This window comes from Cheilinus undulatus, linkage group 3, assembly GCF_018320785.1.
Source record: "Cheilinus undulatus linkage group 3, ASM1832078v1, whole genome shotgun sequence".
NCBI classification, from domain to species: Eukaryota; Metazoa; Chordata; class Actinopteri; order Labriformes; family Labridae; genus Cheilinus; species Cheilinus undulatus.
Window position 1 is genome coordinate 42,131,562 of NC_054867.1, and position 16,076 is coordinate 42,147,637.

The 16,076-nt window shown below is 38.7% G+C and overlaps 1 protein-coding gene across 3 annotated transcripts in view; it reads left to right on the forward strand.

Annotated features, from left to right (window-relative positions):
• asic1b (acid-sensing (proton-gated) ion channel 1b) overlaps positions 1–14,104 on the forward strand; it is a 308,291-nt gene extending 294,187 nt beyond the window's left edge. For all 3 annotated transcript variants that reach the window (XM_041783362.1, XM_041783359.1, XM_041783361.1), the window contains 4 exons: positions 3,603–3,694; positions 4,039–4,118; positions 8,893–8,994; positions 12,716–14,104. In XM_041783362.1, coding sequence (XP_041639296.1) covers positions 3,603–3,694; positions 4,039–4,118; positions 8,893–8,994; positions 12,716–12,811 — 370 coding nt within the window. In that variant the 3' untranslated portion in view covers positions 12,812–14,104. The remainder of the gene's footprint in view (positions 1–3,602; positions 3,695–4,038; positions 4,119–8,892; positions 8,995–12,715) is intronic.
• The last annotated feature ends 1,972 nt before the right edge of the window (positions 14,105–16,076 follow it).

A 16,076-nucleotide genomic window follows, 5' to 3' on the forward strand; every position in this document is an offset into this window, starting at 1 on the left:
CTTGATAGTTTTTGTTTTTTTTAACTAAAACCTGATGTGTACCGTTGTTTTAAGTGGGTCAAAACACTAAAAAATAAAGACAATTAAAGCTTTGCTGGAAATCTCTTGATACAAAGTTGCATCATCTGCACTTTGTAAGTTTCCCATGGGAATAAGACAAAATGCTCCCAAGCAAATTAGGGTCCCTTAAACTTTTCTACATAACAGAATTAAAATGTTTTGGGGTTAATTTCCCTTCAAGCATCTCAACTAGTGACTCTGGCAACTACTTCACTTTTGTTTTCACTGAGCTGATGTTGTAGAATGGGGGCTTCTACTTGGAGATTAACTTGATTAATCACTGAGTATTAAGTGTTTTCTTTCCCAAAACCACTGACAAGATCAAAAGTAGTTCAAGGAAGGAGGAGAGGGTGCAAAACAGTTGAATCTTTTATCTGTCATTCCCAGCGGAGCTGTTGAGGACAAGATAATTACACCAGATGTAGTCAGAATGCTGCAGAGACCTTTCCCTTCTCCCTTCAGAGTATTTGAATCCCCCGTGGATGAATCCAAGTCCACCCTGTTCATTTTTTTTTTTTTTTTTTTTTTGACTGGCTGTTTTCCAGAGTCAGTCTGATGAACATTAGCTGGGAGAGCTCTGGTATCAGAGCTGCATGGTGCTCAGTGGTGTGAAACTGAAGTCTGTCACAGTGGGCTGTTTGTCTATCTTACCACCCAGAGCCACTAACGCAGGGAGACACACAGACACACGGCTTTGTGGGCTGTTTGTCAGCAGCTCTGATCAGATGTGATGCAGGTCACACACTGAGTAACTCAAGCTGCAGGCTCACACCTCACACAGGTGTCCCCGCAAATCAGGAGAAACAGCCAGGAATTTAATTTATGACCAAATAAAAATCACCTGGTGGTACGAACCAGCAGTGCACAAGAACGTCTTTGCAAGCTAGCAGAGAATTTACATTAAGTTATTGCCTCAATAACTTTTGTTCCAGCAACCGCTTACGACTAAGTGTGTTTTAAGAACTGAAATGTGTGAATTTTTTCATCCTCAAAAGCTAAATTGTGTGTTTTAAGGTCTGGAGTTTTAGGTCTTTACTACATTTAAGTATCGGTCTCAATATCAGTGTCAGCTTATATAAATTTATAAATATCAGCATATCATATATAATCAAAAATCCACTATCACGCATCCCTACAATCATTTATATAATCTGTGTTTTGATACAGCAGCTGGTTTAGCAATTGGTCAGTCTACCTAGCTTTGTAGTGGACTCGAACCTCCTACAGGTGGCAGTGTTACCTGCTAACAGGACCATAAATGTCATCCTTATTCAGTCAACATGTTTCTACTTACTCTGCCCACCAATAAGCAATGCCACAAATATCCTACAGAAAGGAAAATTGAATTTCACAATGTGATAATTCATTCACTGCTTATTTTCATTTATGAGTATTCATTGACATTACTATTAATAGACTAAAAACAAATGTATTTTTCCTCCAAACAACAGTATCTTAAGTTTTTTGCAAAATATAAATGTTAATTTTCTAAAGTTACCCACTGTGATGAGGAATTATTTACCATTTCCTAACAGTCATTTTTATGACCACAACTTAAACACACCATAATGTTACTTCATGTTGCCTCATCTAGCTTTTATCCTGCCAGTTTAAACAGAAATTTCAGCACTAGATTGCCATTGGTACAACTAAATCCCACCCATAGCTACCGCCTCATTCTCCTCGAATGACACTGATTGGTCCAAACCTTGTACGGCGCAGTACAAGCACTGTGGATTGGAGCTTTTCAAGATGGAGTTGCCTGATGACAGAGTGATAAAACCACCTGCTCTGCAAGGTTAGCTGTGTTAATCTTTAGTCAGAGCATTTGACTTGGATTGTAGACCCGAAATTAGCAATAATACTAAGAGTCAGAATAACTGACTTGTAATTCTGGTGCCAACTACCAACGGACAGGGCGTTTAATCATTTGGCCCAATAATTGTGTGCATCCCTTGTGGATCTCCAAAAGGACAGCCTGAGTTTAAGTGGGACTCAGCTTGTACTTCCTTCCTGCAAATCCCCCCACTTACTGAAAAGGGACGCAAAAGACCAGAAAACTCCAAAAAAAGATAGCTAACATATCATTTTACAGTTTTATGCAGGGAGATGAAAGTAAAGAATAAACAGTTTAAATGGCTAAAAAATAAAGAAAGGGTTAACTTTGAGATGTTAAATAGTAAAAGATCAGACTGCATTCACATGGCATGTGAATACAGTTGTCTGAATGCAGCTGTGATTGCATTTGTCTCGTTTTATTTTGTCTTTATTTCTGTGCTCAGGCTGTGAAACAGAATTGGCCTTCTGAGACAAATAAAGCCATCTGAATCTGAATCTACAAATGAAGAATAGTTTAAATGGCTTAAAAAGAGAAGTTCAAACTGATTGCCAACAGATAAATGCATTAAACATCAAGCTTCAATCAAACAAAATAAATGCAGACAGCAAATACAGACTTAAATCCCATCAACACAGTGACTATACCTGTACTTCATTGATCCATTAAAAGCATCAAAAAGCATCCAGTTAAAGTTAAATGAAACAAATACGATGGCACCTTAAAGTAGGAAACACTCACAGATGTAATTAGCATTACTGTGGGCTGGATTCTGTTAAGCTGAGCCAGCTCCAGCTGTCCTTGTTTTGTAGAAGCCGCCTCACTGAAAGAACCTTGGACACTTAACTGGATCAGAGCCACTGCTAATGTTTGTTCTTCCACCTGTGCCTTTCCTGCTGTGATTAGCCAAAATATCTGCTGTGAGAAAGGTCTGTGTGTGGAGCTCATCTGACAGGCCCGTGGGTGTACGGCTGACAAAAAAAAAAAAAGGTTGGAAACTGCTAACAGAGATTATTTCTTAACAGACGAGTAAATAAGCCTATGATGGGTGTTTTTCATGCTGTTTACTTGTGATGTTTCATACGATTTTAATGAAGTCAGTACAGTCAGACTGCAAGGGGCTGGAAGTACATCTCCAACACTTAGCATGAAACGAGCAGATGTTACTGCTTCATTTTGTATCAGTGCATATCCATCTTTACATTATCAGCTGAGATTTGCATTAAACTCAGTTCCCTGCTTTGTAGACTGACGGATACTCACTTTAATTTAAATAATGAAGGAGGAAAACTACAAAGTCGGTTTTGATCTCAACTCCAGTGGGGGGTTTGTAGTCTGATCGGCCCTCAGAGAGGATATTCAGGAATCAAAATAATACTCCGCCTTGCTTCAGGCCTTTAAACTAATCCCCTTTCAATTATTTTCTGCTGTAGTCACGAGTTTTTGATGTTTACATTGTACACAATCAAACAGATGTCATCATTTCCCTTGTTTTCCTAAATGACCATGCACACCTTAGGGAAATTATTTAGTTACATGTTATTTTCTCAACTTTATACATGTGCTCTGTGTCTGCAGGAAGTGGTGGACTCACCAGTCATCTCCTTCGCCTATGGAGACCCTGATAAAAAATAAGAGTTTAGAGTATAAACTGAGACATTTGAATATGCGACTGAAGTCTGTGTGCTTTTCTTTCTGTTTGCAGTGATAACATTTTGGTTCTGGATATCTACTTTGAAGCGCTGAACTACGAAACCATCGAACAAAAGAAAGCCTACGAATTGGCAGGCCTTCTGGGTAAGGAAATGGTTGTCAAGTGCGTGCATGGAAAAATATGATATGCAGTATTCAACCCGACAGATGCTTTTTATCCACAATGACAGTTACACAAGTGCTTGCATTTTTTTAATAAGTGTTCAGGTCCCAGAAGACACACAATAGTCTCTTTAATCTATTGTGACTTCTCAGCTCTATCTTTGCTTTGTTGTCTGTTTTCTGTCACATTTCTCACCTTTAAGAGTTTAGTAAAGATAAAAAGTCTGTCTTAGAGCTTATCTTTTTTCATAAAAATGCACAGACATGACTTCACGCTCTGCTTTATATTGAGGATTCACTTTTTGCTTCCTTTTGTATCTTTCCAGGTGATATTGGAGGTCAGATGGGTCTGTTTATCGGTGCCAGCATCCTCACCATTCTTGAACTCTTTGACTATCTTTATGAGGTGAAATAATTCATTTTATCATACCCATTAGAAGCCTCTCAATAACGTACATTATATACTGATATAATGTTTGCATTCCAACAAGGACAAGTTTGAGCAAGCATGACGAACGCTTTGTCCTTCATGACCCTATCTCTGTGGGACACACATAAACGCATACACTCACATCTCAGCTGCACTGGAGATGAATACATTAACATTTTGGAAGTATTATATTTTAGATTGGGCAGGAAGTCTCTGTCCGCTCTCATTAGAGCCGCTCTGTTTGTATACTTCCTCAAATGCCTTCGCTTGTATAAGCCTCGCAGAAAGATTTTTGTTTCTTTTAGTTCCAGATAAAAGATAAAGAAATGTATGTATGTGTATGAAAAGACAATCTCATGTGGAGTTGTTTCTATTTTTCTTTGGTAATTGTATTTCTTGTACAACCCCAGTTAAAAAACGTCGGAGTACTAAGTACAGTATAAATAATAACAAAATGCAATGATTTGCAAATCTCATAAACCCATATCTTATTCACAAAATATTATAAATAACATATCAGATGTTGAAACTGAGACATTTTACCATTTCAGGAAAAATATTAGCATCCCCTCTTCTTTTAACAGCAGTCTGTAAATGCCTCAGAAGTGAGGAGGCCAGTTTCTTGTTTTGGGAGAGGAATATTGTTGCATTCTTGTCTGATGTAGGATTCTAGCTGCTGGGTAGTCTTTGTCAGATTTTTGGTTTATTATGTGCCAGATGTTTTCTGTTGGTGAAAGGTCTGGACTCCTTGCTGGCCAGTTCAGCACCCAGACTCTTCTACTGTGAAGCCATGCAGTTGTGATGGATGCGGTGTGGTTTTGTATTGTCTTGCTTAAATATGCAAGGCCTTCCCTGAAAGTGACGGCTGGATGAGTGCATATTTTGCTCTAAAACCTATAGGAACTTTTCAGCATTGATAGTGCCTTTCCAGATGTAAGCTGCCCATGCCATAGGTGCTAATGAAACCCCATACCATCAGAGATGCTGGCTTGTGAACTGTGCACTCATAACAACTCCTCTTTAGTCCAAAGGACACAGCATCCATGATTTTGGAAAAGATTTATCTGACCGCAGAACAGTTTTCTATTTTGTCTCAGTCCATTTTAACCAAGATTTGGCCGAGAGAAGACGGCAGTGTTTCTGGATTGTGTTCACATATGGCATCTTCTTTGCATGATACAGCTTTAACTTGAATTTGTAGGTAGCACAGCAAACTGTGTTGGCCAACAATGATTTCTGGAAGTGTTCTTGTGCTCATGCAGTGATTTCCAGTACAGAATCATGCCTGTCTTTAATGCAATGCTGCCTGAGGGCCCAAAATAATGGGCATCCAGTATTGACAATCAGCCTTGTGCCTTGCACACAGAGATTTCTCCAGATGCTCTGAATTTTTTGATGATACCATACTGTAGATTGTAGGATATTCAGTTTTTGGCAAATTTATGTTGAGAATATTTTCCCCACTCTTTTGAGATATGTTGCTGCCATTAATTTCATAAGGAGCGAATATTTTTCATGAAATTGTAAAGCATCTCAGTTTTAACATCTGAAATGTTGTTTTAGTTCTGATGTGAATAAGATATGGGTTTATGAGGTTTGAAAATAACTGGATTGTGTTTTATATATATTTTACACAGCACTCCAACTTTTGTGGGATGGTGTAGAATTTATTCACAAATACTTGTACAGTCAAAGCTAACTTTCAAAGTGATCCTTTTATTCTGATCTTTCCAGTATTATTATGAAATAATCCAAAAGAAAAATATGAATGATAAAAATCCTAATTTAATCACAGGATGTCTTTCCTTATCATAAGAAAAAGCAAAAAGAGGTATGAACAGGTGTATATAATTTTGGCAAACCTACTTATTAATGTAAGGGCTTTCAGGGGAGATATGAAATTCCCATCTTCCCTGTAGCTCCTTAATTTAGTTTTTTTCTGAAGCCTCAAACAACAGGTGGTTTTTTCCATTACATTAATACAGTCTTCTATACATGGAATACCCTACTGCCTCCCTGGCTGTAGCTCTCAGCATTCCAATAAGTATTTGTGGGGGATTGGTAGGACTGGAGCACACTGTGAAACCAAGGTTCCTAAAAATCCTAAAAATTATCTTGATTTAGATTTTTAACATTTGACGCCCTAAAGTGTCTTTAAACGCCTTGTTTTCAGTTGTGAAAATTCTTAATTTTTATTTTGCACTTTGACTGAGATGTCGGAACACTCAATCAAATCTTAACAGTCTAGTTTGTGTTTTGGGTTTTTTTATGTGAAGGAAATAGATGGAAAAGTTAAGGAAATGAAAGTTCAAAGAAATTTGGCTCAGAGATAGAAAACAAGGAATGTTTGGCAGAGGCAGCGACTTTTTTTTTTTTTGGTGACTAGAGAGTTATGTAAGTAGGTTTTTCAAAGGGACTCAGAGCTGTCCAGGTTAAGATGAAACCTGAAAAGCACCAACACTACATAGGGAAAAAATGGTATCAGTTCTTCTTTGTTTGGATCTTAAGAAGGTCTTAAAAATTCTTAACTAATCTTAGATTAGGGATGCTCTGACTTCAAAATTCAGGGGTGATAGCAGTCCAGATGTTTAAAATAGCAGTTTAGCCGATGGCCGAGAACAATGCCAGTGCTTTCTTTATCTCGTCATTTGGTGTAACACTCCCACTTTAGCAACATTTTCTCTTATTTTTTACCACAAAACAGATTAGAGTTTGTCCAACAGGTTACATCTTCTGCCCAGTAATAGTTCTCTGAATTAGCCATTATATGTGCTTAACCCTCTGAGACTGTGCTTTGGAAACAACAAGAGGTGGCAAAGTTTAGAAAAATTAGATAACTTTTGCACTATAAACCATAGCCTCTTACTTTGCTCCTTCTTAGAGGTTCCAAAGATGCTATCCATGTCTTTGAATACCTCACAAAAGCTTTTATAGCAAGCCTGGAACTTGGGTGACTTTATGGGGTCTTTGAGATTAAATCCATGCCAGAAATCTAATATTGAACGTCTTTTTTATCAATTTTTAATCAATTTTCTATCATTTCTGCCATTAGCAGCTAACACCATTTTGCATCCCACAATGCTTTGTGATAGACTGTGACAACCAATGGCAGACTGTTCCATTGTCTCATCATACTTTGTCAAACTGCGCATGTCTTAACACTATGCTCATTAAGGAGAAGGCCTCAACAGCTCTTTCTCAGTGGAGAGAAAGAGAGACAGAGAGCCTGTGATGTGGCCCTCTGTGTCACTGCAGACAGGAGCTGCTTTGAGAAATGGCAGAAAAAGAGCCTACTCAAAAAAACACCATGTAAATTTGTCAACATTTTGAAGTTCTTTTTTTTTCCTGTCACAGAATGATTGTTTTTTTTTTCACTTTTTGGTCCCCAATAGATGGGAGAACAAGTTTGTGCAAAAAGTCCCAGTCATCATAGTTTACTGTATGTCACACATAGACATTTATGATGGTTTTTTGTTTTGGTTTTTTTTTTTGTCTATATAGTCCCAGAACTTTTTTTTAATTCAAGTGGCATTACTGCAGCACACATATTCTTAAAGCCCAGGTTGTCCTGAAAAACTTTTATATAGCTGGACTGTGACCACAGGGTTGATGCTTTTTTAGACAACAAGTCCAGGTGAGACAAAACAGTTACAAAAATAGCTTAGGGCTCAGAGAATTAATGCCACCATTATATTGATATAGCACAACAGATAAATGTCTGCTCCTGACATTGGTTTATTCCCACATTATTCACTGATGGCCGATGCTTGTCAAAAGGATCAATAATTGCCAATACCAGAGTTAAAGCGATGCATCTATTCATCCCTACTTTAGATAAATGGGCTGACTTGGGCCCATTTTCCTCCTTATGACAGAAAAAAAGCAAATTCCAGTTTTGTGATTGTTTTAAGATTACATCATCAGTTTTTCTTGTAGCATGTGATGTGTCTGATCTGCTTGGACAAAAGGCCATTTGTTTTTGATCTGATATCCTGATGTGTAGGGAGAGAGAACAGGGCAGCTGAAAACCCACTCTGTGAACTGGGACGTGAACGAGCCAGCTAGGAAGTGAGCTGACTTTCAAAGGAAGCACGACAACAATCCTGAAAAAAAGTACTTTACTCCTCCAGTCCTTGCTGTAACATAGATAGCCCGTGATTACGGTATCTCTACAGCTGCACCCCTAGTCTTTTAACTTATTTCTTCATTAATTTTCAGTGAAAAGTGGTCCATGGCAAATTCTTCCCTCCTTCCGTCTGCTGTGTTTGTACTCTGAAGTCACGTCTGAGATTTTGTGAGATTTTCTTTTCTCAGAGACAGGATTCTGGTTGTTAGTGAATGAAATCTGTTTTTGTGTGGTGTACTGTTTGGTCATACCTTTGTTCTTCCCACACTATAGGAACAGAACTGTTTTAGTTGATCATTATTTTTGTTACATGTGAGTTCTATTGCATTTTCAACATCAAGACATCAACAAGATTTCAAAGATCTTTTAGTGTGGGCTGGATCTGAGAAAAATACATTAACAGATGCATAAAATCAATCTTATTTGAATTTCAGTTTCCTGATCTTTCAAACTCCAGTGCATGTGGGCTTGAACTGTGTAAACAGAACACAAGAAGCAAACCTTCAGCTGCCCTCAAACAACAAACACACATCCTGATATTTTGAGTACATTGACATACTGACTGGAATAGAAAGTTCTGATCCTGAAAGGTTAGGTATTGATGTATTTCCTCTTCTTTTTTAGGTGATCAAGTACAAGCTGTGCCGATGCGTGAAGAAGAAACACAAAGGCCGCAACAACAACGACCGAGGAGCTGTGCTGAGCCTGGATGATGTGAAACGCCATGTCAGTGCACCGCTGCTGAGCACTTTGACTGCATCGCTTTGACAGTGTGTCCCTGTCAAAGCGATGCAGAGTAAACTTGCAGAATAAACATGAGAGTAAAGAGACAGAGACGAAGGAGGCAGGAGTTGAGAGACACTAAAAAGAGCCAAATGTGATTGGAATTCGTAGAGGAGAAAATTGAGAGAGAGAAGTCTGAGAGTGGTGAGAATTTAATCAAAGCTGGGGGACAGGAGCAGCAGGGATGGGCCAGAGTTAGAGCTTTAGAAGGTGTGACAGCTCACTTATCTCCCAGTGTAAATGAAGCCAGTTCGCTTTAATTGTAAGTCTGAGCTGCTGCAGAGAAGAAAGGGACAGATGTGCTCCTCCTCAGATCTCCTCTCCTTGACTCACTTGGTAGTCGCCACTTTCCTCACAACTTCATTATTTTCATCATTTTATTTCAAACTTCAGAGTATTTCCCATCAATCAGTTTTTTGTACCTCCCGGCTAAAGTTGTTGCTCATGTCATGTTTTTATGACTGAGTTTAAGACTCAGAATTTTCCACTGCAAAAATTGTATCTTGGCAATCGTATTTGTCAATTTAATTGGAAAGAATATCTCATTAATCCTACAAAGTGTCTTATTTCATCACATTAAGAGCAAAAAATAAGGTCAGAATTGCCTTAATTAGCTAAAAACATGACCAGTCAGTGCAGTAAGACAAATTAACTTGTAATATGTCCTGAGATGAGATACACTTTCTAGTTTAGATAGCATATATTATCTCAATGAGTCAGATTTTCGTCTTACTTGATACCAACAATTCAGGACTTATTTTTGTTACAGTGTTATTATTTCATTTAGCCTCTGTCCAAGGCGGCACACGTCTGAGAATGAGTGCAACTCTAGCAAGGTTCTAGACAGGAGGAAATATGGGTGCTAACAAGATGCATGGGATGTATTCATAGTTTTTATGTGGTGTCACACAGTTATGGAACCGTCCACATGGACAAGAAAGGCTTCAACCTGCTGTACAACATGGAGACGTTATCAGTCTCCACTTTCATGCTGTAGAGACACTTGTTTCCTTGGATGCAGTAACCAATTAGGGGACAAGTCTAGATTGTACTTCTACAGAACACCATCAAAAACCCAGAGATTAGTAAATTGTGTAATAATACTAATAGATCCCCTGCTGTTCTTTGAGTGAACAACGGAAGAGACTTCAGACATAAAATATTCTTTTAACCTAAGCAAAATGTTGAAGACTTTTAGCTAACTGAAAGTGACAGCTGAAAATGAACCTGGTACTTTCATAAGAAATCATAATGTTAGCAAGTTACCAAAGAAGCTCTGACTAGATTCTCTGTTCATACATACAGTGCTTAACAAATTTATTAGACCACTTGTCTCAGAGGCCATCCAGCATCATGAAGTGCTTTAATGCGGACTCTTTCATTTTCAGTGAGCTCTCCATGTTTTACCATTTTGAACAGGAATGAGGAATTTCAAACTGAATTCACCTTTTTATACCCAAATTTGAGCCGGCTCACTGGGCTTCTCTGAGAAGTCAGAAATGAATCAAGCATAACATTCAACCACTAAAACTCATTTTTCTGTTCAGGAATGCAAATGAATAACTATAATTTGACATATTAATCAAGAAATAATAATGTGCTTTACTATTTTTTCAGTTTTTTTTGTAAATCATTAAATTTGAAAATTCGTGGATAACAATAGTAATTATATTTTAGCATTAAAAATATTTGGGTTGAAGAGCTTCTACATATTGGTGTATTACCCATTGCAGAAACATAAAAAATGATTTTGGTTTTACCAATTTTTACCAATGCTGTTAATTTAGGGTAGCTGTGGCATAAACCTTACTTTGGGTGGTGGTCTAATAAATTTGTTAAGCACTGTACATGTGAAAAATGTCCTAGCTGCAACACAAAGAAAGCAAAGTAGCACTGGCTTATGCATTGATGATGAATAATTTCTTTCTCTCACTTCCCAAACAGCAGCATTATTGACCAGCCACATCTAAAATACATTTTAAAAATGTCAATACTTTCATAGACTTTCATCCTGGTGGCTGTGCAAGGGGAGGGATTCTCCACTAGACATAAGTTAACATCACAAAAGTGAAGTTCTGGTAGTGGCTTTGCCATTTTTGTGCTTTAAATAGTTTTGGAAATGCTGTGTAAGAGTCACAGTAGCCCAAAACTTGCAATTTGTCTTAATAACTCCATTTTATGCAGTTCTCAGGCAATTTCAGTGTGTCTTTCTGAAACAGTTAGCTAACAGGCCCATGAGGCAGCTCCATATAGTGTTCAGTGGTGGCTGCCACTTTCCCAAGCTCTTTTTGCCCTCAAGGCATCTGTGCCAGTCATGTCACTGACAGCTATGAATAGAAACTAAGCGACAATCTCCACTGTTGAAAACTGAGGCTAAGTATAAGTGCCAAAAAAGCAGTTAATCAAGTTTCCCCTTGAGGGTGGCTCCAAAACCCCCAAAGGTCCATCAAACAGTCACACTAAAATGCCCATTCTACCTGGCAAAAAAAACCAAATGTGGTCTACAGAGCACATTTTTTCCAGCATATGCTGTGCTTGGCTGAATTTTTTAATATATCTCAACCATTTTAATGATTTAAATGCTGAAGAAAAAAAGCAAAATTCAGGGCATAGCTGATTAGGCTGGTTGGCATGCTGTTTGCCTGGAGGTTGAGGGCCAACCCCTCAATTACCCCACCACCCTAACACTACAATGAAATAAAACCGCAGAGCAGTTCATCTCTTTCAGCCTTCATTGAAAGCTAACAGCCCATTACATGCTGTGTTTTTGTTCATTGTGAGGTAAACGTTCCAGATCTATCAGCCACAGTGGCTTATGGGTCATCAAAAGCCTTGTACAGAGAGATTTGAAACCAGAATACAGTCAATTTAATCCCTAACTTCTGTCTCTGCTCTGACACAGAGCCGGGCAGCTTCGCTCTAATCAGAATTTTTTTTTTTTTTTTAATTTGAAAGCATCATATTTCTCATGAGTGGGCATGGCTTTAGCTCATTCAACTGACACGCCCACACTGTCCTAAAGCAGATTTTACTGTCTCATTTTTGATGATTTTAAGCTTAATTTTGTAAACTTAGAGATGTTTTAATGACTGAAATTTGCCCTGGTGTTTGACACGGTGGCCAGTCAAACAACAAACCTAAAATACTGGGGGTTTTTAAATCACTTTATGGGGACTTTAAAAGTATGTCTGATGTTTGATTTCTTCAGTGACCTTATCAAATGCGTTGGCTGTAAGTCGAACATAATTAGATTAATCAGTTTTGGTTGTCCAGGAGTTTTTGTTGCTGTGGTATCAGCAACGAATATCAACATTGTTTCATTCTTACTAGTATGATACAGAATTTAAAATCTGACATAGAGACAACTATCTAGGCCTGCAGAGTATCTATCAATATCTCATTATGAGAAGTTTATCTTGACATGTTTGATGAATGTGACTTATATTGAATGTAGTGAAATATTTTTGGCGTAAAATCAGAAAAATATACCTGCTAAAATTTGAGTTTTTGCAGTGTGGCAGTGAGACTATGACTCAGATATTCAGTTTTATATTTCTGCTTTGACTGTCTCCCTCCCCCTCTGCTCTTAGTACTCCCTTCTCCTGATCATTTTCTACTTTATCTCACCCACCTTCTCTCTCGGTTCTTTGTTTCTTTCTCTCAGGCTCCTTGTGAGAACCTGCGTACACCATCGACATATCCCGGCAACATGCTACCTCATCACCCAGGCCAGGGCAACTTTGAAGACTTCACTTGCTGAGCAGACATGAGGTGAAGCAACAAAGTGCGCGTTATGCAACCAAAGCAAACAACACAACGAGAACTTATCCAACACAGGGAGCGTGAGGAACTGATACAAAGTCTAACAAATGCACTTTTTGCTTAGAAATGGGAGTAACGCTGACAAATCAAACAAGACAAAAGCAGTGGAGGAACTTTTACCCAAGAGGAAACCCAAAATATAAAAATATCTGTTAATTTTCCAGCAAACTTTTCAAGCAGCACTCTTCTATCTCTGTGTTTCTTTTTCTGGAATACTGCCGATAAGGACGCTCAAGGAGAAACCTCGCCAACAAGGACCTCTCTTTCAAAAGACCAGGAAAAAAAAAGTGTAAAAATAACCACGGGAACATGTACAGTTATCTCGCCATAGACAGCAGATCAGAAAAAGAGCCCCCATGCCTTTATATAACAGCACCACATTATGGTTTCACACACAACACGGGACAAAAATCCACTCTGCTTTCTCCACTGTTCATGTAGCAACATCTGTAACTGTTGCAGCGCTCAGTGAAACAACAGCCGGACTCTGTGTCGTTTGTACAAGAATGTATCTATGTTTGCGACGAGTGTAGTTGGGCGTGCAGGGATGTTTTTCTGATGGGGTCGTAGAGGTAGAGGTGCTTCATCTACCATTTGAAATGTACTGGTGAAGATTTCAGGTCTCATCATGTAAATGCATGCTTGTATTTGTCCAGTGCATGTTTTTCATTTCATTTATAATTTAGATTTTTTTTACATATTAATATATAAATATTATAATTACCAAGTTTGCCTCAATGATATACAGGAAAAGGAAGATGATACATCCCACATATTTCTGTCTGTGTGTCGCTAAGCGGTGTGAGTGCGTTCATGGGTGCCTACATCCGAGCAGGAGCAGAGAAGTGTTTTGATTGAATGAGCTGCGGCTAATTTTAATTTCTCATCCGTTCTTTTTTTTCCACATGTGCCCGATGAGTCAAAGAATCTTCTTTTATCCACTCTTATCTCTGCTGCGAGCTGACATGACGTGAGTTTTTTTTTTTCTTTTCCAGGAGTGTCGATGATTACTGAAATCCTCGGGAGTTTCATGGGGCTGTTACAATTTTTTCTGTATCTGTGTTCTAGTTGCAAAACGTCTTATCAAAGCACAATACCGCCGGTATGTAGAGGTGATGTAAAAGACAACGTACTATTCTTCTTGATATATTGTCATATTATTAATATCGTGTTGATCCAACTGTTTTTTCAGTTGTTTTTTTCTTCTTTTCATATAAAAACATACTCAATATTGCCTGATAATCCTTCTTCCAGGTAATAGGCTGGTCTATTTAGTTATCAAAAGCATAAATAAAATGTAAATATCATTTTGGAAATTGTTATTCTTCTGGGGTTTTATTCTTCTCTGTGACTCTTCCTCTTTGTCGAAGAGGTAAACAATCAAATTGCTGTTTTTCAACAGCTAGTACTGCGTAAAAGCTCATTTTTAAGCCCTGAGTAGCTCTCAAAATATCTAATTAAGGATTCTGCACTGCACCTGAGACATTTTGCTATCTCTGTTCTTTCTAATCAACATGTTATCTGGGTTTTTTTCCTCATGCAACATTTTTCTCAGAATTAAATCAGGATTAAGTGAAAGGGGGGAGTTTAGAGTGCAGGAGAGGAGTCTGGAATTAAAAATAGATATTCCTTATCTACTTCAAACGTTCATCTGTGCTTCAGTTCAACAGCTGCAAGCAACCAAATTGGTGTTTTGGTGCTCTCTTGAAATGTAATTACAGAGTCTGCTGCTGTCTGACAAAAGGATGGATGAGAAATATCCTGCACAAGTTTTATCAAGATTGTCAGTCAGCGAGCAGATGCCCATTATGGACAGCTCCTCTCCTATTCTACTGTACATCTGGTGCTGCCGACTGCCGTGCTTGAATCAGAGAAAGCAGCTCGGCGATGCATGACTCTGAATATTAAAGCTCAGTTATACTTTCTTGAACATGCTCCGCCTGTGAAGTTTGTAGCTCGGTCAGCCGCACATCTGTCCACTGAGCTCAGACGGGTTATTCCAGGACGAGGAGTTTACTTTAGCTGTATCATTTTTTCATGATCACTTTAAGCAGGAAACCAAACATCATCATTGTTCATCAACTTAGCAACAGCATACATTCTTTATTATTTATGGAAGAAACCTCAGCTGCATTAATATACAAGTGTTAAAGCTGCCGGCAACCAGCTCCACCATCTGATGAAGATTTTTTTCCTTCCTGTTCTGAATGATTGAAACCTGATTTTGCCCCCTGATGGTTTTATTACTTTCTGTTTGTACCTGCCAAGAAGACAAATTAATCAAAAATAAAAGACGATGCTGTTCATTTCCTGCTGGCATTTTGTGTCTTTGTCTGAGCGGCAGCCTGCATCTCTGAAGATTGCAGAGGAGGGTCAGGATGCAGGAGAGATGCCTGCCTGCCTCCCAGTGACAGAAATCCTGCAGAAGATGCTTGCTGCATCCTGATAAGGCTCAGGGGCAGAGCAGGTGGGGTGGGAGTGCGTGGGAGGCACCGGAGGGAGTTCATACAACCTGTAAATATTCCCAAAAACGATGAATAAGTAAGGCTTTCCCGCAGCTTGTGGCTTTGTAAGAGTTTGAATGTGGTTAGCAGATCTTAAAATTCTTGGCAAAGTTCGTCTTTCCTCTCTGCGTGAGGTTAAATGATTATTTTCCCTCATTCAGTTCCCCATTAAAAAGATCAGAGAGGACTGCTCCCTCCTTGATTTCACCTTGTTGCTTGACTCCCAGCCAATCTGTGGATGCTATAAAAGAGAGATGCTCTAAATGGGTTCTCACCCAAACTGCCTGCCCTTCTTAAATGGCTGTAACACCCTCATGTAATCACCCTGGGCAGCTGGGTGTCATTTAGAATGGGAGGGGCTCTATTCATGCTGGGAACTTGTAATGAGTGTTTGCTGTGCTTTAATGAGACTAGTTCTTTGCCTGTTTTCTCCACATATCTGTCAGTTTAAGCATGTCTTCTGCAGCACTCTGGCAAAAAATAATCTTGTACAATCAGAGGTAATATCCTCCTAATCCTATTATCACATCTCATAATCTGAGCCAACAAGGAGATTACACGCTTGTTTTACACCTTCTTAATGTGGTACTCATCCTGTTTTATAGAGCAGCACAGACACAGTGCTGGGTCTACTCTGCAAGATGCCAAGGGGCTGTTTTGACCCCATGTCAGTGGTATTTTGTATAGCAGCTGGATTAC